Raw genomic sequence first — 26,014 nt, forward strand, 5'->3', positions numbered from 1 at the left:
CACAGTGATGACTTCAACCCTACTATTATGAAACAGACCCATCGTTCATCTTCTGAGCAAACCCAGCTGAAACTTTCACTGAGCTTAACCTCTTTTGCAGAGTGCGTGTAATGACACTCCTCTTAAATCAAGCTCGTTCTTTCCACTCATTCCATTTCACTCCCCCTCTCTCTAATCTGTGTGTCAACGATCAGAGTTGTCCTCTTTGTAGGAAGTGCTGATAAGATTAGTTGTCATGATTGTGTTTGTTTCGTTGTTTTGTTGACCCAGGAAAAGTCACTATGTCAGCTAAATGGCAAGAAAGACCATATTTGGGGCTTTTAGGCCATGTCTGTTTTATGTTACCATACTCCAAAAGTTGACAAAATTAACTTCCAGCAGATATCAGGGCTCTAGACTATAGTGGGAATATAGGCGGTGGGTGAACCAACTCCAGGGTAAGGCTAGATGCGCATCTTCATTAACTCTTTCCCCGCCAGCGTTTTTGATCATTTTCACAAAGATTCATGGCTCCAGATTATTTTGTTGTATGAATACTGTATGCAATATATCAAATATATTCTTTCTTCTCACTTGAATGTGGGTAAGTTTAATAAAAAAGCAACATTTTGAGCAAAAATAGTGTTTTTGTCAAAGACTACGCCTGGATTGGATTCAGAATGACGATCAAAACACAAATGGAGTAAATCGAGTCCATAAACACCCTTAATGCTTGCACAGACCTATAGCTCGTTCTGGATTGACATTTCATTCAGTGACATTCGACAGTTTTGATTCATATGCTGTTTAATGTTGGTGATCGCATTATTTTACATATGCACATGATTACATATGAGATCGCTGGTTTCTGCATCTTCTTCGCATGTGTTTTGAACAGGAGACTCGGTACTCTTTCAGAGACGCGTGATAGCGCCCCCCTACCGCGTAACAGTGAAAACACGGAAAGCCAGAAACTTCCCTTCAATGGCAGAGAAGCATTTTCTCACAAATGACGGAAATGTCTGTCAGGGAAAGAGTTAAAAACATTTAAATAGAATACTGCTCAACGCTGCAAATCACGTTGTAAATAGAAACCTTTGACGCTCTCAAGAGCACAACCACAGAATCTCTTTCAACAATATGCTATTAATATGGAGAAAACTGATCCTAGACCAGCAGTTGTGGGCAGCTCTTCCCTCTAAAAACAATCAGAAGCAGCAGCAGGCAGTGGTTTGAGTGAGAAAAGTCCACGCTAGTCTCAAGTCCGTGGCCAGGGGTTTGGCTCACCAGGTTTCTCACCCTTCACCAGCATATGATCATTAAAATCTTAGACACATCACTAGAGAACAGTTTACAATTCCTAAGTCCTGAGTTCCACAAGTCAATAACAATTCATTTGTAGTACAGCCAGATAAAGTTAATGAAAAGTCCATTTACAATATTTAAAGTTGTTCCAACCAATTTGTGTATGCAGTGGTGTGCACAACTCCAATACTTTCTGCATGAACTAACAACTAGTCCCAAGCACAAATTCTATTAAAATCGCACCTGTAACCAGTGACAGTGATTAAAGTAAATATCAAAGGTGTCCATGAAACTAGAAATGATCATCACATCATCGCTGATTAACCAACAGCAGTTTAAATGGAGAGTGAAGCACTGATCATAACTCTGTCGCTGTATGTTATGAAAATACACGCTTGTGTGCAGCTCAGTTCTTTTGTACTATATGACATGACGGACAACTAGTTGTCCAGTCCGGTTCACACAGTGGGGACCCGCAGAGAATGCGGATGTGAGTCTCCAAAACCTACAGGTGATAGAATGCAGTTGTCACCCCGTAAATAACAAAACTGTGAATACAACCATATTTAGGAGGAGGAGTCAAATACAGGACTCTCAACCATATTTTACTGCTGTGTGAACAGAGCCATAGTAACTTCTGGTGCTCAGATACAAGCAGCTGCCCAGCTAGTTTGTGGAGATGGCAAAAAGAAAGATTTCAGAGGAGCATCGAAAATTTCAAATCATAATGAAACATGTTACCTATTTTTTTTATTGATTTTTTCTATTTTTGAGTTCCATGTTCTCATTCTGTTTACGCCAAATTCTGATACCATCTGAATGTCTCAACAGAAATCGAGACTCATCAGACCAGGCAACATTTTTCCAGTCTTCAACTGTCCAATTTTGGTGAGCTCGTGCAAATTGTAGCCTCTTTTTCCTATTTGTAGTGGAGATGAGTGGTACCCGGTGGGGTCTTCTGCTGTTGTAGCCCATCCGCCTCAAGGTTGTGCATGTTGTGGCTTCACAAATGCTTTGCTGCATACCTCGGTTGTAACGAGTGGTTATTTCAGTCAAAGTTGCTCTTCTATCAGCTTGAATCAGTCGGCCCATTCTCCTCTAACCTCTAGCATCAACAAGGCATTTTCGCCCACAGGACTGCCGCATACTGGATGTTTTTCCCTTTTCACACCATTCTTTGTAAACCCTAGAAATGGTTGTGCGTGAAAATCCCAGTAACTGAGCAGATTGTGAAATACTCAGACCGGCCCGTCTGGCACCAACAACCATGCCACGCTCAAAATTGCTTAAATCACCTTTCTTTCCCATTCTGACATTCAGTTTGGAGTTCAGGAGATTGTCTTGACCAGGACCACACCCCTAAATGCATTGAAGCAACTGCCATGTGATTGGTTGATTAGATAATTGCATTAATGAGAAATTGAACAGGTGTTCCTAATAATCCTTTAGGTGAGTGTGTATATATATATATATATATGTCAATCAGAATATTTTGATTTTACCATGTAAAATGAGATTGTTACTTTTTTTGTTCATGCATTTTTTTGAAAGGGCCTAAGATTTTACTATTATTATTTTATCAAAAAAAAAGTTATCTCTCTCTCTCTCTCTCTCTCTCTCTCTCTCTCTCTCTCTCTCTCTCTCTCTCTCTCTCTCTCTCTCTCTCTCTCTCTCTCTCTCTCTCTCTATATATATATATATATATATATAAAACTTTTTTTTTAATAAAATAATAATAGTAAAATCTTAGGCCCTTTCAAAAAAATGCATGAACAAAAAAATGTAAAATAAATAAATAAATGCTCTTTGGTGAAAAAAAAAAAAAAAAAAAAAGTAACAATATCATTTTACATGGTAAAATCAAAATATTCTGATTGAGTTATAACTTAGTTAATAAGAGTTAGTTCCTCTTATTAAAATTGGTCTTCCATAGTACCATACATTTGTAGATCATGATAAACAGGTAAAACCATGCATAGCACCTCAGTCATGCAAAAAGTAACAATATGGTTTCTATTCTATGCCTAGGCCGAACACAATTAGTACATATAAAAATGCAAAAAAGGATATATCTAACAAATACTGTAATTATATTCAATATCTTTAATACATTTAAAGCTACAATATGTATTTTTTTCACCGCTAGAGCTCACTAACCTCTTCCAATAACAAGGGTGTAGGTTGAAGTGAATAAGAATTAAAAAATTCTTGGAAACATTTAGGATAATGTAAGTACACAATTGAAAGAAATATGTAACACCGTGCAAGTGGTTTTTGGATATTTTGATACAAAATTCTTAATTTTGTACCTTTAATACATGTGTCCATTAATAATAGGCCTATAATAAAATGCTATATAATATGTTTACAGTTAGCAGAAAATCCATGGTAAATGTAGCCTGGGTTTTCCCATGCTGCCTTGCGCGCAGCGCGATTTTATTCACGCTGTTAGGCAGCCTGGACACCATGGACCAGATTTTCCCCTCAAAAAGGGGAATCACAGAACGGGGAGGGAGCAGCAAGACGATGACGACGTCTATGCGACACACCGAAGCAGTTTGTTTATATCTATGGATCCAACATGGCAGCAGACGCGAAGTTACCTTTCGATGCAGCCTTAGATAGTGTTCTAAGTAGTTTAGAACGCAAGTTTATTTCGTCTTCTTCCTCGTCGAATTTCTGTCGCTCTACATACGTCATCTGGTATAATTGAAATGATTGGCTATGAGCTACGTACAGGCGCATTTGATAGACATTCGTAGCGCCCAATAAACGGCTCTGGGCATTCGTAAACCACGCCTCAAATACGAGAAAATGAACATGTGGTTCCCAGACCACGTCTCAATGTGATGAGGTCTGACGTTAGCCAGGCTTTGGTAAATGTTGTTGATTTGTGGATTGAAAAGCCTTCTAACTGGATAATTTTGTTTTCCACATCAGTGTTGTCAAAAATGTCATTGCTGGTTCTTCTGGCTTTGAACTATAGTTAAAATCACAGAGACATTTATGGTTTATATCGGAGAACTCTGTGGTGAACTTGAAAGCTGTTTAGTGGTGGCGTTATCGAGATGGCCAGTGAGTAGCTTGTGCTGCTCTTTCTTTTAGCCGAGCTGATAAATGGGCCATGTGACGTGGTTTAAATGAGTTGCACTGTTTTGTCCCACAGTTGCCGTATTTACCATTTAACGTCTCTCATACACAACAGAAATGGCACCACTTACCAGTTTAACAGAACAAATTTCAGCCGCACCGACAGAAAAACATTTAGTCGCAGTCTAGAGCCCTGAGAGCCCCCACACATAACCACAAAATAATAAATATTTTTATTTCAGAGAAACTGACCAATACTGATACTGCAAGACCCAAGTGCATATAGAAATTTCTAGCATAAAAAGCATGGTTTTGCCAGGCTATGATTTAAACTGATAGCAACTGGCTATTAATACAAAAAAAATTGTATATATACACCACTCAAACTTCCTGTTTCATTAGGAAATACATCAACACAGGAAATAAAAATGCATTAAATGTGAATGTGTGGCTGTGTGTGTGTGTGTGTGTGTGTGTGTGTGTGTGTGTGTGTGTGTGTGTGTGTGTGTGTGTGTGTTGACCTTCCAGTCACCGTCAAGTCTTGAAATGTTTTCCTCTAGTGTGGGAAGGACAAAATAACAGGACAAACGCAGACAGGGATGTTTTGTACAGTACATTTCGAACTGGAAGAAAACAAAGGAGAGAAAAAGAGTTTGATAGTGCAAAAAAACAACTTACCCTTGGTGTGGGAGGCCCGTGGTCGTCAACAAAAGTGGATTCTCCTGTGAAGAAAATAGAGTGTCAGAGTGAGCTGCTTACATGAAACATCTATTATTTAGTAAATCATAAGCTTAGAGAACAATGCAAGACAAAAAATAAACTTTTTTAGCGCATTCAGTGAAAAACTATATTTTGGAATAGAGCAGACTCAGCATGTGAGATCTGCAAAGAAATCTGCATGGGAGCCAGATGAAATCCACTGTGCGGAAACGGAAGAAGTGTGTTTTCGTGGGTGTTTGAGAGAGAAACAACGCCTTCTGTGATACAGTAGTGGCTAAAAAGGAGACGCTCTTTCATCTCAAACAAGGGTCTACTCTTTAATCTCCACTCCAGGTGGCATGCTGGAATCAGTGATGTTCTTCTTGTTAAAGGGATCGTTCATTCAAAACATAATTCATCATTTACACACCCTCACGTCTTTTAAAACCTGCACGACTTACTTTCTTCTGTGGAACAAAAATTAAACATTTAGGCTACGTCTACATTAATCCGGATACATTTGAAAACGGCGTTTTCGTTTATAAACGCTCTCCGTCCACACTAGCGTTTTCAGGCGTTTTCAGACGTTTCAGTGCGGATGAGAAACTTTTGAAAAACGCCTGAAAACGCTAAATTCACCTTTACTGCGCATGCATAAAACACGAAAGATCACTGATATGATTCAGATGGAAAAATAAATAATGAAGTTATCGCGCAATTCTTCTGACAGGATCATTTTATTTAGTAAAATATCCCACCATTCACTGATGCGGTCCAGGTCGCACGCAGTCACCATATATTTGGTCTAAAACGCGACTGCTCTCGTGTATTGCCGAAGCACAGCAAATGTGAGTAAATTCTGTCATCTTTGCAGGACTGTGATATGAAGAGTGTGACAATGTAGAATATTTTTAGCAATAGTGTGAAAGTGAATAGCACATAACAGGCACAATACTGGCATAAACATGAATATCTATTGGTACAATATGCGTCACATGACTAAATTTCCGTCATTGTTTTTAAATACCACCGGTTCCACAGTCCACACTACAGTCCACACTACAACGTGAAAACGGCGTTTTCAAATGTATCCACTTTGGAGTGCGTTTTCAAAAAAGCTTCGTTTTCATTAATAAAAACACCGTCTCAGTGTGGACGGAAGGCCAAACCGGAGAGAAAAATATACGTTTTCAAACGAAAACGTATTAGTGTGGACATGGCCTTAGAACGTGCAAGGTGCTCTTTTCAATGAAAGTGAATGGTGACCACAGTTGTCAAGCAAGACTTTCATTGAATCAACATCATAAATTACATTTCGGTCAGTTCCTCACACAAACTATGTCATATAAGTCATATGGACCACTGTTATTCTGCTTTTATGGTGTAAATTTTTTTTTTTTTTTTTGAGCTGGTCCCCATTCACTTTCATTGTGTTGAATAGAACAGCTCAGATATTTAGCTAACCATTTCATTTTGTAACCAAAACAGTCATTCAGGCTTGGCCTGACATGAGGGTGTGTATTTTCATTTACACATTGAGGTGCACTGCTCCTTTAATGCTATCTGTTGTGCTCTGCCTGTGTCCGTCTGCTGAATAAATAACCTATCAAGCAACACAGAGCTGCTATACTTCTCAGCCTATCTTCAACTTTCTCAGTATGAGGCTGAGCAAAAGAATGAGATATTCATAGACAGAGATTGATGCGTTCTCTTCCTCTGAGCAAAAAGTCATACATCTTGAATAGTTTTTCGGCACAGATAAATCACAAACAGAAGGAACAACAAAGAGAATGTACTGTTCTAGACTGATGGTGGCAGTAATGTAACATCTTTCAGCATGTGATACAGTACATGTAAATAAAAGTAAATACACTCTCTTGAGACATGATTCTTGTGTTTACCGAATTATATACACTACACTACTATTCAAAGGTTTGGGGTCAGTTTAACATCCCTACCTTTTATATGTCAAAAGAAAATTTGATTTCTCAATTCATGACCCCTTTAACAAATCGGATAGATATCCGATCAGTAAAAATGCATGAAGTGACCAGGCGTAAACAAGCCCTGTGATGAAGTTCAGAAGAAGGACCCCCTCGAAAACGAGATGTTTCATCTCAAGGGGTTATCCTCATCAATAAATAAATTTCAAATAAAGAACATAATTTATTTGAAATAGAAATCTTTAAGTCATAAAGTCATTTTTTAGATCAATTTAATGTGTCCTTGCTGAATAAAAGTAATAATTACTGTCAAAAATAATCTCAGTTTCTGTGTAATCCATCAGAAGAATCCATCAGACCTCGTGTTCCTCGTTTAGTGGCTGTTGTCAGCACTGAGATCGTGTTAACAGGACCATATGTCTTTAACCACGCATACTATGGCTGTGTCCAAATTCAGGGTCTACATCCTTCGGAGTACTCATTTGAAGGATGTTACGTCACAGCGCCGTGACGAAGGCTGTCCAAATTCGTAGGATCCTTCAAATGCGGCCCACAAATACGTCCTCCTTTTCCCCGAATTGGAAGGATGGGTGTGGTGGATCCTTTCCCGTCCTACCTATCCCATAATTCTTTTCGGCAGAGCGTAATGGCGGACGAAGCGAGCGGTAGCGGAGTGGGAGAGGAGTATGCTTTTCGATGTAAGTTTTTTAAAAACTGGCTTTTCAAAAAAATATTGCTTTATTTCTTCCAAAAGAATTAAAATGAGGAGAATAACTCTTTGTTTGTCCATTTTCCCGCTTCTTGCTTAGCGCTGTCACGGTTGCTAGGCGACAGGATATGAGCAACGGGAGGGAACTGAAAGAAGGGTAGGCTGTCCAAATTCACAAACACCGACTTCCGGGTTTTGCGGTCGTCGGAGGACCCCTCCTCCTTCAACCGGGTAGGAAGGATCCTCAGGAGGATGCAGACCCTGAATTTGGACACAGCCCAAGTGTACACTACACTTATGAACTCGTACGCTGCTGACACACAAGACATGACTAAGTTGATTCAGTCTAATTATCCACAGTCTATTCATTACAAATGAGGAACATCACATGCAATTTGTCAATTTAAAGCTGCAGTCCGTAGTTTTTCCTCTTTGTCGCCATCTCTGTTTGAAATCTGCAATTGCAGTTATTCGCGGAATGATCAACTTTACGTGGGTTGTGCTTCGGGACGGCACTGCGCGGATGAATCCAATGTTTTGAGGAGAATGTGCGGCTGTCAGTCGCCGTGCCGGTGGTGTGGATACTGTCATTCGCAATCACAGATTCTACTTTTTGGATTTTTCACCGGAAAATGTCGTCTGAACAAGTAACAATCCACTTTTGTTCTGACCAACTAAGGGAAAAAAAGCATTGCAGTAAATCATGCTGATTAAATCTAACGATCGCTTATCATATCACGTCAAACCGTGCAAATTATACTTTGTTCTCAAACTGTTAATGTTAACAACATCAGCATTGCGTGACTACATTTAATGCCCTTCCGATATTTATCCTTTCACATGGGCCGGTTGCAGTATCTTTATTTCTGTAGCCACTCCGGAGTCCGAAGTCTTTTGCATTTTACAACGGGTGAATCTCCAGTTGTCACTGATGATTGTTGTTTGAACCTTTCTGGATCCACCATCAAATTGTTAAGTTTAATTATATCAAGTGCTGTGAGAAAAGGCTATAAATCTCCAACATCCTCACACGCAACAATGCCTACTAGCCGAGACTCCTTCTTAGTTTATGTGTACAGATGTGACGTAATGACGCAAAGACATGCTTGAATTTCCTGTGGAAATCCACCAGTACCACTGGAATTAAAAACATTATTACAAGCTTAACGTTTTGAATCGAGCTTTGGCAAGCAGATAGTTTTGAACACTGGCTGGTTATGTACTGTCATGAGCTGGGTTTGTTCTCTCTCTCTCCGTCTATTTTCCCACCTGTTCATTGTTGCAATTAGCGTTCGCCGCTGCTTCTCTGTGACACCTGTAGTCTCATTACTTTCTCTCTACTTCTAGCATTTGTTCTCCTTGTTCTTTGTCAGATTATTACGTGTGTACGTGAGTCATGCCTGTGTTATATGTTATCTCCATGAAGATTTACCTTGTATTATCTTGTCTAGTCTAGAGTTGTGCTCGTCTTGTGTGCTTTCTCTGCCCTGTCACCCTGCTGCTTGTGGCCTTCAACCAGTCTTCTCTATGCGGCTTTGTAGCCACTTACAAGGACTGTGTTACTGCCCTACGTGAATTACCAGCTCTACCACCAAGACAGGAGTCTTCCGTTTCAGCTGACCTACTGTAAAGTACACGGATTTTGAGTTTATTCCAGTTCTGTGTCGTTGCACGACAGACTGCCTATGTTAATTCTTCATTAAAGACTATTGCAAGAACTTGCCTTTGCATGTGGATGGATCCTCTGTTTCTTCTGACATGTAAGTACATGTACAAAAATGTATTTTGGATCATTTTTAACCCAAAAAAGTTACAGACTGCAGCTTTAAGTGTTAAGAATTATTTTTATTTATTTTTATAATATTTAAATGAAGTTAAAAAGTAAATAAAGTTATTATTAAAAATAATAATAAAGTTATTTTTACTATACAGTATATTTATAATATAGTTATTATAGTAAGTGTCTTTCAAATGGTTTGAGATAAATCCCAAAGGAAATTAAAAAAAATGTGGTGAGCTTATAAATCTTGTACCGTTCTCTGGATTAATTGAACGATTGGTTGATGGCAATATAGTAAAATATCCTGTTCTAGAATAAAAGCATCATGTGAATGTCAAGTGACAAACTCTTGATATAAATCGTGTTACATTTTCAGCATTGCAATGTCTTTGAAACAGAATAAAAGTAGTCATGCTATACTGCTGTAAAAACTGGCCATTTAAGCCTCAGAATGACCTTGTCCTAAAATGTACTTGTCACTACTATAAGGATTAAGTAGTTTGTGGGGGGCTTGCTCAATTATCCACCGAAAGCCCGACTGCCCTGTTTACCCCCCATGCCGGCACCCTCGGACCAGGCTTTGGTCTGCATTGCACTTCATCTGATAATGGACCTTCATAACCCCTCAAAGCCAATTAGCACCTGCACTAACTACCCGTCCCGGCTGCAGTCGTCTGGGGTCAGATTCTCAGACTCCAGGCAAGTCATTCAGGTCGCCAGGCTTGGAAATAATTGGAGACCAACGCAGCAGAAATGCAAAACGTAAACAGAGGACTTCTGCAATGATTAGCATGGGCCAGTTGCATGAAACAGAGAGTGGGCGAAGGCTGGAAAGAAATCAAGCAGCGGTGCATTTCTGTCAACTATATTTATAGGTTGTGTTGACGCTGGTTCAAAGCTTGCTTTGGTTATGAGAGGATCATTAATAACCTATAATTAAGACACAAAAAGTCATAATGACATTGATGAAAAAAGCCACTAACTTGGCTTACTCAGACACTAAATTCCCCAGAAGGAACATTTAAAAACAAAATCAATCGTTCACATAAAGTATCCTTTTTTGGCTTTCACAAAGCAAAACATTCTCTAAAATGGAATTTTAGAAAAGCTGGCTTGGCTTAGGAATGCTGTTGTTGTGTCGGAATTCCATAAACGTATGCTTTCGGCATATAATGTTTAATTAGAGTTATGAAATTGGTGTCTCTTTAAAGTATGGTTTAGAGATGAGGAGAGCCAGAAATACTCCAGAGGCAGAACAAGAAGCCACACGGAGTCGAAGTCTCGGTCGTGAGGTACACAAAACACAAAAGCCGCGGGCTATTTTCATCTAGTCTACATTTTCAAATCATATCCCGTAATAATCTGTGACCGCAAGTAGAACATTCTCGAGACGTTTGAGTACTAAAGGAGATTCTAAACATGAAGATTAAAGCAAAAAACATCTGGCTCTTGCTCAACATTCTTGTGAACTCAAAGTCTGGTTTGATCTGATTTTAGGGAACAAGCAAGCCAACCATCCAAAGCAAACAGTGTCAGCATGAACCTGTTGTCAACACGGCCCTCAATGAAATCAATGTATAGACTTCCGTTATACAGTAGTCAACATCTGAAGTGGATCAAAACCTTTCATTAAAGTTATACAAACATTTTGAACAATACCCGTTCTTGTCTTAGGAGAACTTTGATTCACTTTTTTGATCCACTTCAAATGTTGACTACTATATATATATATTTTTTTCTTTTTCCTTTTTTTTTTTCCCATTCACGTATATGTGCATGCAGTCTTTTAAAAAAAAATGACTGTTCTTATTATATAATGTGCCCAGATGATCATATTAAAAACATTGGAAAAAAATATACGAAAAAAATAACAACAATTGAAAGGGAAAAAAGGGGGAAATAATGAAAATAATTTCATAATTCACAAGGTAACAATACCTTGTATTAAGAGATCTACACAAATTGTCACACAATAAACTTTCCACATATTGAACACCACATCAAAATGATGTCTTCAAGCCATTGCCTTTAATTGTGCTGTGGATTCTAAACACTCGCAGTCACTCCTACAAGACACTTTGGCGGGTTGAATTTTATATATAATATATACATTTTTCAAGGTCCGTGAGTCAGGCCTTAAAGTGACAGCAGCCTAATATACCTGCTGCCAAATAATGAGATAATATTAAAAATATCTTGATGACAGCTTTTCTTCATGGTATCGATGTCAATTGTGGCTAGTGAAAATGCTGAGTGGCTAGTAACTTTGGAAAAACCACAAGCCACTGTGGCTGTTGAGCAAAAAAAGTTAATGTAATTATTTGGCAAGCCTTTTAACCCCATATAACCCTATAAATTAAATATATATATACACACACACAGTATATACATGCACATATTTGTTAAATATATGTGTATTTATATATACAAAATAATTATGCACAGTACACATACACATATTATGTATGTACAAATGTTTATTTTGGATGCGATTAATCGTTGCCCAGCACTAAAAATAATATAAACAAAAAGTTGTCATAGTGATTATTAACGAGACAACTTTTTTTCCTCAAGAACATACTTAAACTTCAACCTTACAAAAGTTTCAACTGATCCCACTGTCTTACACCTGCACTGCACTCAGTGAAGTAAGCGCTTTAGAGGGTGTGTGACAGACAGGCTGACAGCACACTTATGCACTCTCACACTCCTGCTGGTGTGTAGCATGGCTGAGAGAAGAACATATGGCTGAGGGTAAGAGGGTCCTGAAATAATGCCGTCTGGTTAAACACACCCTGTTTAAAGAACATCAGAGACTTATTTCTTTATTTCAGACGTAAAGCATACAGCATAAAGCAGTTTGCAGGTTTCTAACTCTGTTTGGTGACACAAGTACTCATAGCCGTATGTGGTCAGACTTCACTCAACCCTTTCATTTAATATGTAGGAGTGGCCCAACATTAACCCATCAGTCTAATAAGAGTGGGTGGTTTAAGAGTCTCCACCCAGGACTGTTATTCTATAGGTCTCAGCCTGCCAAGTGTGGTAGAGTTGATGGACATCTGCTTTCCTTTTTTATAAATAATTGCTAGGTTTTGTTGTTTTAGGAACCATCACCTAGTGAGGTCAAAGTTCTTGAAGGAGCCTAGAAAGCTGTGTCAGGATTTATAAGGTGGCTTGTGTCTAATGTTAGCATGGGCACGACTGGTTCAAGCTCTTCATTTGTGAGGTTTTGATTCAAAGGAATGCCACACTTATGCCATACATCATTTAGTGTTCACTAGTCCCCACACACTGAGCAGGGGATCTTCATAATGCATTGCACTTAAATCATGCTGACTACGATTTAGGAGTACAATGGTACTATCGGTAAGATTCATTTACAATGTTACAAAATATTTATATTTCAAATGCTGTTCTTTTGAAATTACTATTCATCAAAGAATCTAAAAAAAAAAAAAAAAAACGTATCCACAAAAATATTAAGCAGCACAAAATCAGAATATTAGAATGACTTCTGAAGAATCATGTGACACTGAAGACTGGAGTAATGGCTGCTGAAATTCAGCTTTGCCATCACAAAAATATAAAAAGTATATATAAAAATAAAATAAAATAAAGTCATTTTAAATTGTAATAATATTTCACAATGTTACTTTTTTACTGTCTCCTGTTTAAATAAATGCAGCTTTGGTGAATATAAGGCATCTTTAAAAAAAAAAAAAAAAATCTTACTAACCCCAAACTTGTAAATGGTGTGTGTGTGTGTGTGTGTGTGTGTGTGTGTGTTTACATTTAAAAATGATGACTGTTGCAATGAAAATAAACATTATTTGGATCAATTATAATATGCATGTGTCTTTTTTGTAACCCACGGTCATGAGAGGAGGTAAAGGAGAGAAGTTAAGAAGCTAAGCCAGAGTAAATCAGAATCAGAACTAGCTCAAAAGGAAATGTTATATAATAAAGAAAAAGATCTGTTGTTACACCCAAAAATATGAAAAAAATTAAGTAAAACCAGAAAGAAAATGGCTGCTCAAGATAAGGTTACACTTCTCAGATTAATAATGATAAATCAATCCAGTAAGGGTAACAGAAAGTAGGTAGGGGTCAAAAAGAATCCAGGACCATCTGGTTTTCATGTATGTTATTTCCTGTGGATCGGCTATACTGTACATACCTCTGCTCACCTGCTCTGGCCTTGGCCCTGCCATACAGGAAGTGTGCATCGCTATGGCCACATACTGACCTGCACTGTAAAAAAAGTTGCTGCCTTAAATTATTAAGTACGATCAACTTGGATGTTTAGGTCATTTCAACTTAAATTGCATTAAACTGACTTTAAAACAGCTGAAAACTGCTCAATTTATTTTGATGAGTTAAAGCAATGTAAAAAAAATATATGTGGTCATAACATTTTTTACAGTGTGCACTCTTTCCCATATTTGCCTACAAAACAAGCCACATGAAATCACCATTTACAACTAGACCACTATTCAGGGACTTTAGGATGTGCTTAAGTGTAGTCCAGGAATGTCAAAAACTGTTTGTCCAAGTAACTTATTGGTTTAGTGGTTTTGTGCTTTTATGTATGATAACTAATACTGGACATACAGTATTTGAAAGTAGCTTCATATTCAATTCATACATTCACTGGTAATCAAAATCATAACAGTGGCTATGCAAACGCTATGCTTTAGAAACACTAAACACATGAAGTGAAAATGCAACCATGTGAAATTTTACTGGAATTGCTATAGACTTCTAAAATGGTTTATGGTGACAAATGACAACCTTAAGTTTTTGCTCGTGTCGCACTTGAAGTGGTGCCCAGAGGTGCTATTCAGAAGATAAACTGTGGCGAACCCCCTGTCAATACAGCACAGCATTGAACTGTAGCTTGAAACTCTTTTGTCTGTAAAACTTCCGAAGGAATAAAACTCTGAAGGAAGATCCCATTCAGAGATTTTCCTGTAGGTTTGCTGCAGACTTTGTTGTTTTTATGACTGTGCAGAATAGAAACATTTGTAGCAAGTCATCAAATCCAGATATCTCCATGTGCTTTTCTCATCACTGCCTCCCACACAGCACACTTTTCTGGGGTTGGCCAAGCACATTTGAGCACCTGGGATGAACCAGGAAAAGTCTGTTAAAAATGGTACACTTGAACGTGACCTTTGGCCTCTGATGCACAAACATCTATGGCTAACACATAGGCAGAAAACAAAAATAAAAATAAATCATTTCATCAGTAAGACAGTATTTAATAAGCACATGTGCAACTCAAGGCTTAATAACAAAACCTACAGTGTATGAAACCCTAATGCACTCCGACAGGAGCCTCAAATGACATTAACACAAACGGCCGACACACATGCTGGTGTACTTACGCACAAACACATGGCTTACTAAGTAATACCCGAAGGAAATGACCATGGGATTTGAGTGAGCTGTGGAGTAAACTGAATGAAACAGATCTATCCCCATAGACTCACAGTCACTTTTACCAGGGCTGCTACAAAACAGGATTGTGACATCCATTAACTACATGTAAAGAGAAAATCAGTAGCGAGACAAAAACACAACATATGGTGGCAGAAGGAGCTGGAGGGTCTTTACTTTCCTAAGCAACAAGACACAAACAGTAACCTGGTTGCGTTTTTAACACGGAGGTATTTTCAATTCAGCAAGTCTACTGACAGTAAAAGGGTGGGTGTGGTGTTTATGCCTTTAAATGAGTCTTTAAATACATCTCCCTATGGCCAACATAGCCACAAGTTACAATACACTGCCACACACTGAGCAACACTTCCTCAAGTGCTTTATTCAAAGACACAATGGCAATTTACCCAAAGGCCTAGTAAGATTACATCATAAATATCTAAATAAAGTAAAATAAACACTAACTAAAATCATTAACTGCTTAAAGCTACAAGTGAATTTAGGCATCACAACTTCTAATGTACAATATGAGAAATGGATATTCATTATGAAATTTGTTAAAGATTACATTTAACAGTTCTTAAATTATTCATTCACTATTAAAATGAAAATTCTGTCATCATGTACTCACCCTCACTCGTTCCAAACCCATAAGACTTTGGTTAATCTTCGAAACACAAATTAAAATATTTTTAATGAAACTTGAGAGAGGTTTCTGTCCTTCTATTGAAACTCCAGGTAACTAAAACTTAAAAGATCCAAAATAAGGCATCGTAAAAATGAAATCCAGCGGTTCAGTCCAAGTCCTCCAACCCTCTACGGACACCTTGGCAATAGAATCGCCATTAACCGATATCGCCACACTGATAGATATATATATATATATATATATATATATATATATATATATATATATATATATATATATATATAAATATATAGGTAACCATGTATGAATGCATTTTTGTCATTTTAACTGAACTTAAGATATTGTTAGCCAATTTATTAGCCAATGGCTAATGATAGACATTTTTTTGTCGCCCAGAGTGAGATTTAGGATCAGGTTTTAGGAGATTTAGGAGATTTAGGAGGTCGCTAAAGGATCATCTCTTTATATGATGATCAGATTTAATTTAGGCATTTATTCACATATAATCACACGAGGTAAACACGGAAGCTTGTGCGTGCATTACGTGCATGCTTCGCCCATTAGAACAAATCCGATTGGTTTTTGTGCAGCACTTCGCACACAAAAAAACAAATGAGATTTGTTCTAGTGCAAAAACTCAGCTGACAGACACTCAACTACAGTCCGACGTTGGCCAACCGTCAGCTTATCCCGGCCTTAAGAAACTCATCCAATCATGTTCAGATACACATCCCTAGTGGTTTTTTTCATAGTTTCCCACAGTTTCGGAAGGCATGGGAGACACATACGGAATTGACCAACCATGTGCTGGAATCTGTGAACGTCAAACTGAGCCGGCGTCAACACGTTAAAACTCACTGGGGCACCGACAAAAACACTAAGAGACCATTCATAGATCAAGTAAACCTGTCAGCACTAGAAATTGTGATGTGATCCTGCAGGTCAATTGGGGTAGTTGTTCATACTTTGTGAAATGCATATTTTCAGCCCGTCGTTGAACCCAGCATTGAGTTTGGATGGCTTTACTTGCAAAATAACCTCTGATTGCAAGGAAAATATAATGGCACTGGGATTCAAAAGACAGCAGCAATGGCTTCAATCTCAATTTCCTGGTACTCAACACACAAGTCAGTTCCAAGTCTAGCTGACAAGGTCCTGAAGACGGAGAGAGGGACATAGCAGCTCTGCCTCATTGTCATGACGAATGAGTCTTCGCTCATGAAACCAGGACACATGTGGTGGTGATTTGGATCTCTCCGTCACGTGCAGCTCAAAATCTCCCTCACAAAGTGCTTTAACTAAGCTTTAACTGAGCTCTGAAACATTAATTTCCTTCTCAACTATGTCCCTTTGTCATTAACATATGGTGTAATAGTGTGATGTTTAACGGCAACACTTATTATAAAGAGCTACTGCTGCGTCTGACACATCTGTATTCGTTTTTGTGGAAAATTTTGTGTTTGTTGTCTATGGAGCAGATCGAAATTGTGTTAAACATTGGTTTTGCTAGTATAGATTTATCATCATATGGGGAATATTCTACCCTGTGGCTGTAATGGCCCGTGGAGAAACTGTAAATGATTCAAATCCTTTTACAGTATGGCCAGTTGTGATTCAAAGGATGTTAAGTGTACCATGGGATCCATATATTTAGCACGTACTGTATGAATTGTTGCTTATGTTTTGAATTACGGTCGTCCTCTGTGGCTTATTATGCACAGAATGTGCTATGATGTTACACAGGGTTTAGTTGAAGTCTTTGACATTTCCTTCTGAGAAAGCAATTTATGCTTATAAGACTATGTGTCCAGAAGAGATGGGTGAGAAATACTGGAAATGCCATGTTCAGCTCTTAAAATGACAGTTCTCAAGGGAGAATTGTTTTAGTTTTAGTTCAATTGGTCTCTACAACTGGTCCTCTCCTTTGTTTATGAGCTTGTATTTGCATTACAATGTTGGGTTGATAATGACTTCATCTGACAAAGTCTTCTAAGCCTGTTTTTCTTGACCACAGTGATTATCGACTATCAAGTAAATAGAATGAATCTATAACTATATAAGCTTATTTGAATCTGACATAATTTTAATATCAGTGCATCCCTAAAAAAATGTTTACAGTGACTTCAAGAACCGAAGTAGAGAGTTTATTCGAGAAATAATAATCTATCTTAGCAGAACCATAAACGTATGCATTCTTCACTGAAACATGCTGGTTAATGTGTGTATAGTATATAAACATCATAAAACTAGAGTTTACACATAATTACATGGTGCAGTATGGCTTGGCTTTGACTTTGTGTGCAAATCTGTCTAGTACGTAAATAACATATAACAAAACTATGAGTCCTGCTTTAAAAACGCACTTGTACATAACCAAACCCAGAGTCACTGCACTGTAGAGTGGCCTACAAAACAGACAGGGGGTTGATTGAAAGCTGCTGATGCAGGCCAACAGCAGTAAACAGGAAATTCATGTAAGAAAGAGTCCTGCTCTGGAATATGCATTCTCCCTCAGTGTCTCCCTCTCATATAGACACAGACAGCCACACACACCACTCCCTCCAGCTCTAAATAACATAGACTGCACATGTGCAGCACATGTGTATGTTTTCCTGCTCTCTCTGTAATAACAAATATCACAGAATGAGTGAATAAAACAAATGCAACAGCTAATGGATCATTCCATAGTGGAGGACAACCAGACCCTCATATACAACAGATATTATCTAAATCCACTAAACTAAGAGAATGATCTCTAAACCAAACAAACCAAATCCGTCTTAAATGTGTGGATGTGAACAGGAAACAAGAAAATTGGATGCACTTCCTGCTAAACGGTTTTCCCATCATTCCCTCTCAGCTATGCACTCAACTGCAACAGTAAACAGTATTTGGATCATTTAATAATAGTATAATCAAGTTACATTTGTGAAGAGCTTTAATATATTTACTCCCTACAAAACAATTCTATTAAGGAAAAAGTCATGAAACTCAATATCCTGCAAAGTAAAAAAAACAGGTTAGATACATTTTCATAGTTTTGACTAAAGAGTTTCAGGGATGTTTCACTTAAGTATCAACTTTGTCTCAGATATTTCTGATAGAAACTATAATAGAATAGAAACAAATTAGACAATTGGGAAATTCCCAAATCGTTTGGGAATGAAGCATCCTCTTCAATATCCATGTTGGCTATCCCCCTGGAAACTATGACAGTAAAAAAAAAACTAAAAAAAAACACAACTTCCTCTTCTTGATTTTCCAGGGAGAATTACATCATTCCAAAAGATATCCAATGTTATATCGGAGACTTCCTCAAACTGTCTGAGTGTAAGGGCTGCTTACAACAACTGAGACACTCTCAGGTCATCTGCCATCTTGTTATAGTACTACAGTACTATATATCTAAGGCACATTTTGCCTTGGTTTTGGAGCTGGAAATATACTGTACTTCACAAGTTCACATTCTAAAATGTTCTGCAAGAATGTCTTTGGTTGAACATTAAAAGTGCTTTGCTCAGCTCCAGATGTTCTTGATGGAGCAACAGCCATGTTTTATGTGGCAATAATTGACATCACTCTCTAGGAAAAAAAAGCAGAACCCAAAATAGAGCAAAAAGTGTGTGCGTGTGTGTGTGTGTGTGTGTGTGCGCATGTGTGGAAAGCTGTTTCTAGGAATGCCAAAGAGTAAAACGAGGAAACGGTTAATTAGAGACAATGAGGAAAAGAAATTAAGAAACTACGCTACTGGTTTGCTAAAAACACAGAGGTTTTTAATGCAATGATGACATTTATTATGCCAAAACTTCTAGCTTCTAACTATAACATAATGCAATGTTGTGTTACATGTTATTTCTAACGGGTTTCATTCCAAACTAAATTAATAAGGAGAGACAAAAACAATGTGGGAATGTTCATCAACTACAAGAATTGCAGAAATTCTCTTACCATTCAGTCTCTCTCATTAGACTCACCTAAGGGAACTGAGTCATCATTAACTGCAGTGGAACAGAAAGCACTAGAATTCAGTCAAGTTTCATGACACTGAAGCTGTTGCATGTCACTGAACTGTGAACACTATGAAGACTTTATCACTCTGCGCTAATTAAAGCAAATGCATCTCTACTTGCTTTTTTTTTTTTTTTTCTACTACAAACTTTTTAGAGTTGACTAATTTACGATGGTAAAATCACCACTAATAGTAAATGTGGTCATCAGCAAAAAAAAAAAAAAAAAGTGCCTACTGTCTGCACTTCCTATTGTCTCATTATGACATCCAGTACAGCTGGGAAACGCAGAACTTACTGTAAGCAATTCAAAGGAATTTGCATGATGCAACAATGAAAAATCTGCAGTTCAAACTGACACATAAAGTTAACGTATCATTAGTGCTGGAGTGCTTGTCACTAAACAGAGTTGTCATTTTTAACACACACACACACACACACACACACACACACACACACACACACACACACACACACACACACACACACACACACACACACACACACACACACACACACACACACACACACACATGTTGGGTTTCCATGTTTTAAGAGGGCTTTTTCCACAGACAATTATACTATACAAACTGTATATTCTATCCCCTTACCCCTAAACGCAACTCTCACATAAAAATGTCAGCATTTTTGCATTTTCAAAAAACGTCATTCTGTATGATTTAGAAGCAGTATTCTTCACGGTGACAAAAAAATGTCCCAACAAGGTAAAACTGGTTTACTTTACTGTCTTAGGAGATTTACCAGGAACACACACACACGTACATAAATGTACCGATGTTCTATAGAAGAAACTCTTGAGGGTAGACGGAAAGATGGAAAAAAACAGGCAGAGGAAGAGCAGGGACATGGATCAGGGTAATGGGGCTTGTGACATTACAGTGATGAATAAGGTGATTCTGTTGTGTGTGAAGATGGAGGATAAAACGTGTTGGTATCCATCACAGATTTATATAATAATTTCTTTATTTCCACAGAAATATGGCATAATACATGCACACACACACACAAACTCAAACAAAGTCAAGATACACTGACTTGATTTGTGTACTATTTGTAGCTCTTCCCTAAAATCCAGCAAATACAGTATGAGCCACAGTGTCCTTGCCATCTATCCTTTATTTACAAGAAAAGAGAGGGATCAGGTACAAAATACACTATTTACTCACCCATTTACATTTACAAATATGTCCGCAATGTCATAAGTGTCCGTTCAATTCATTTTCATCTGTAATTCAGGATTCCTGACGTCTGTGTACAGTCAGGCAAAGAAGCCAAAGGTGTTTACCTGGCCCCAGGATGGTGCAGTATGCAGTGTGCATTCATGTCTGCATGTTTGAGGTGGTTTAAGACTCAAGAGAAACATCTGGGCTACAGACCAAGTCCTCTCATGCCAACTTGCCGCCCCACTGGAGCTGCAGCGGTCTGGCCGAGGAGATATGACCACTTAAACAGGAGTTTCCGGTCAGTCTAGGTCATCTGTTTTCTATATTACACTCTTTTTTGGAAGGAGATTCATTCTACAGTTAGATGTTTCATTTACAGTATTAAAGGATCTGGCCGTGTTTGGTCAGGTTAATGGTGGACTAATGCAAACCTTCACATGTTTCATGGAAGCTATGCTGTGGTTATGGATCAGGAGTCACAGCACAGCTGCACTGGAAAGACTTGTGCATTGAATTTCTTCACTTTTCCAGGCCGTTTGAGATAGAAAGATGGACGTCCGTATCAGAATTCGTGCTCGGTGGCTGTGCTGAAAAAGTCTCTGGATTCACCAGACACATTCTCACCCTAAAACACTTGTACTGTGGGAGGACACAGAACAGACTGTACTCCACTGTCAGGAATGTCAGGAATGGTTTGTGAAAAACACACACTAAGCAACACAGACTGTGACACAAACACATACACACAACTATTAAACTCAGATAGACCGAAGGATTTACACTGACATTCATAGCATATCACACACATATTCAGATGCTATGTATCCAAACCCCCTTATTTGGGCTGGGTGGTGTTGGGTATAAATAGTGGAGTGGTGTTACGGTGAAGGGCCAGAGGCCACAGAACTCCACCCTACCAGTCTCTTAAAAATACACACTCCCACTCTCTCTCTATAACCCTCTCTCCTCCACTAATTCTCTCTGATGTACCTGAGAGTATGACGACCTTCCTGAAGTGATTTTAGTTATTTCTGTTAACCGTTAAAGGGATGAATTTTGTCGTCGTGACTTTCTTTTGTAGAGAATGAAACTAGATATTTTGAAGAATCTTATTGTGGCTCTTTGTCATACAGCTATAGTTCAGAGTGACCACAGCTGTTAAGCCCCAAAAGTTAAAAGAAAATGCACCATAATAGTGGTCTATATGACTTATGCACTATATTCGAAGACTACTGAACTCATATAGTAACTTTGTGTGAGAAACAACTGAAATCACATCCGTTTTTCACATCCGTTCTTCCCCTCCAGTGAACTATTAATTGGAGAACTGCTGTGAATCATTATGTCACTGAGCTGAATGAATCAACTGACGTTTCTTGAGTTTCTTGACTCAATTATTCGGCTTAGGGATGTTCATTCTGGGGTTTTTTCCCCTTCACCTGACCGACAACCGATGCTCGCTAACTGATCACTAACCTTTAACCGACCAGAATAAATTAGATAGGATAAGTGTCTGTGACCCATTAAAAATACCAAAATTAGTTTTTCAGGGGTTTAGTTTTACATTCGCAAATAACAGCATAAACAACAGAACATGAGGATTCACACATCGTCACATCATGAACTGAGAAAAACTGAATAAAATGATGTATATAAAAGGAATAAATAGGCCTATACACAAAATATATTTCACACAATTAACAAAACTAAAGACAAAACTGTGCAACAAGTAGAAGCATATATGCCAATTTTTGGGCCACACTCCACAAACAAGTTCACGGAAAGAGATGGCAGAAAGCATCATCCTGTTTGTTTTCTTTATTTTACCAAAGCACAATGCACAAAAAAAAGGTTAAAATGACGTCTTACTCTTATCTGTATGACCATAAAATATTTTATGTTGTTCATTAGAAAATGTTTTAAGTGATCACACAGGCTACTTACATTTTTCATTCTTGTTTTGTTCTGAATTCTGTTCAATTTAAAGGACTGAGTGGAGTGAGGTGAACTATTTCGCTTAATTACCGATATTTTACATTATTTCTGAACGTATTAATGGTTAACCAGTTAATTATGAGCATCCCTAATCTGGCTGTAATGATATTTCACAATTTTACTGTTTTTAATGTATTTTTGATCAATAAATACAGCCTTCGGGTTTCAGAAATCTTACCGATCCCAAACTTTTGAACAGTAGTGCTAGTGCATGTTCTCCTTTCATGTTCAATAGTAAAAAAAAAAAAGAAAAAAAAAAAGAGGGTTTGGATTGACATGAGGATGAGTAAATGTCATAATTTTTATTTTTGGGGGGTGGACCATCCCTTTAAACCCTTCTTACCTCACACTCATTTTTCTCCCTTAATTTCACCTACTCCTCAAACCACCTCATTTTCCATGTCTCTGTCCTTAATGTCATCTCTCATTTACATGTCTAACTGACAATTACAAATTAGTAGCAACTGAAAAGTGACAAGCCCATCATTTCTCCAGAGGATTGTCCTCAGGATATGCAGCATAAAGAACTACAATGTTGCTAAAGTGGGTTCAAAATGCAGACAGGCAAATGACAACCTGAAGTACAAGAAAGGGTAAACTAAAAATACCTCAAAATGATTGAACTCAGGCCTCAAGTCTCCCCCCTCAGTGATGTGAAAGCTCTTATTGTCTTGAGTGAACTGGACTCTGTACTTTTCTTGGATGGGCTGAAGCGCCCTACCGACATTCAAAAATAAATGCTCTTCAATGATTCTTTGCAGCCCTTCAGATTTAGCAAAGACCCCTCGTCTTATCACTGTTTTGGGTCCTTGAGTTGCTCATTATAGGTTCTTCAGATTAGAATATTTGTTTTATGTTTCAGTACATTAACTGTGCAATTCATTTCTTTTATGAGACGGTTTCTCTGGTGAAAACGAACGAGATTTTGCATAACATTAAGCTAAACCATCAATGTTCTCCCATCCACACACATTTATACAGTTACACAATCTGAGCCAGAAACATGTTGTCCATCTGCTCTGAGATGCAAATGTTACTATGCCATCCAGGAAACGTTTTAACGTTTTACGTAAACGACTGCCAGAAGACTCCATGAGACACGAGTGAAGACACAAGTCAAGTCATTCATTCAAATCTGCCTGGCGTAATCTCACTCCCAGATAAAACATCTGAAACTTGGATACAAACTGAGAAACAGCCTTCCAACTGCTACTAGAACACATCTTTTGTTAGAGTAAGAATAATCCACAACCTGCAGCAGAAAACTGTTCTGGAACCTTGATGACATTTTAATGATCAGCAGAAAACACATTCAGATTTTATCAGCACATATCAGTTAGTAACCCAGGCAAGAAAACCACTTCCGCAATACATATATTTACCAGCTCTTTCGAGAAACCCTGCACCTGCTAATTCAGCAGATCTAACAAGGAAAAAAAAAACATGATAACCCTATTGGGCTAAATATACATACAGTAAATCTAAGAAATATGGGTAAATACTTATAAAGGTATTGGTATAAAGAAATATCACATGAGCAAGAGAGCTGTTCTGAATATCAATAATAGGTAATTGCATATTTAGTGTGATCGTAGTGTGATACCACTTTTATATGCTAATCAATTAACATCAAGTAACTAATCATTTTAAAAACAAATTATGACCAGTTCATAAATTCAGAAACTAGAGGACTGGAACTAACTGTCGTAACACTAATTATTAAGCTGATTATTTGATTTCATTAGAAAATGTTTTAAAGTGATCACACAGGCTACTTACATTTTTCATTCTTGTTTTGTTCTGAATTCTGTTCAATTTAAAGGACTTGTTGTGGAGTGAGGTGAACTATTTCGCTTAATTACCGACATTTTACATTATTTCTGAACGTATTAATGGTCAACCAGTTAATTATGAGCATCCCTAATATGGCTGGCTGTAATAATATTTCACAATTTTACTGTTTTTAATGTGTTTTTGAACAATAAATACAGCCTTCGCGTTTCAAAAAACTTACTGGAACTAACTGTCGTAACACTAATTATTAAGATGATTATTTAACTTACTTGGTTTCACATTCCTTGACGTGCCAATGTTTTAAATTCTCTTGTTTCCTCTTTCTTTTATTCTTTCACATTGTATTTCTAGAATGTATTTCTGTTTTCTTATTTCATTTATTCACCTTGAAGAAAGTTCAACATAGTATCTTGAATGAGCTTGGTAAAAGGCTCCGAACATCCCATGACCCAGGTCAGATGAACATGAGACGAAGAGGCCAACAGCAGTGAGAATCTCTCCAGAGATCTGAGACTCAGAAGGAATTGGATCTCAGCCTCTCTCACTCTCGGCCTCCTCTACCTTTCTGGGCTGAAGTTCATTCTCGGTCCAAAATCTCTTTTTCTTGGAACAGAAAGCTACTTTTTTTCCCTGAAGCCAAATTCATTTTGGACCAGAGCACAGAGGATATTCAAGTCCAGCTGCTGTATATGGCGGGTCTGTACTGGACCTAAAAGCAGGATTACAACTTAATGAGCAGGTTTCTATAGGCCCAGAGTACACTGGCAGACTGTCAAACGTGACTCTCATTTAGCATTTACAGTAACCCAGCATACCTCTGGATCTTTACCAGTACTTATGGATGTAGTCAATAATGAAAGAAAGGTTACAACTTAACTTTCATTTGATCCAATTTGTTTCTCCTCCAAATCATACCTTTGTCTGAGGTTTGGGAAACACACATAAAAGTGATGTCCAAATGAACAAGCAAACAACTGAACCAAAGAAAGCTAAAGAAGAGAGTTTTACAAAGTATGCAGTAACCTCAAATTCCTAGTTAATTTTCAGGTTCAGTTTAGTTCCAGTTCCATTATTGCTGCAGTATTTGCACTACTTTTTAATTGCTGGTTTAATTGCTATTTATACGTCAATTATTGATTTAATTTTTTTACGTCCCACACCATGAGTTTTGGATTAGAAGTTTTAAGGTAAAATATTAACAATTAAAAACAAAAGTCTCAGAAAACAAAGCTTGAAGATGCATCCAAAAATTCCTGAGTTCTGTTTCATTCCCCTCCAAAAATTAATGCCATCCTCAAACTTTGTTGCGGCTTCAGAGTTCTTCCCTGCAGGATCCCAAATGTCTGACATGTGCTTTTTAAACTAATCGGCAGCAAATGTACGACACGATTCTCAAAATCCCAATTTTTTTTTTTAATCTGCCTACCCTACTTAAAGG

General features: G+C 37.8%; 1 protein-coding gene across 2 annotated transcripts in view; it reads right to left on the reverse strand.

The window, feature by feature from the left end:
- The window catches only part of usta (uronyl 2-sulfotransferase a), a 66,843-nt gene that overhangs the window by 25,907 nt on the left and 14,922 nt on the right, over nt 1–26,014 (reverse strand). For both annotated transcript variants that reach the window (XM_084431830.1, XM_084431831.1), the window contains exon 2: nt 5,053–5,096. In XM_084431830.1, coding sequence (XP_084287956.1) covers nt 5,053–5,096 — 44 coding nt within the window. The remainder of the gene's footprint in view (nt 1–5,052; nt 5,097–26,014) is intronic.

The sequence above is a fragment of the Rutilus rutilus genome, assembly GCF_951802725.1.
Source record: "Rutilus rutilus genome assembly, chromosome: 15".
Lineage (NCBI taxonomy): Eukaryota > Metazoa > Chordata > Actinopteri > Cypriniformes > Leuciscidae > Rutilus > Rutilus rutilus.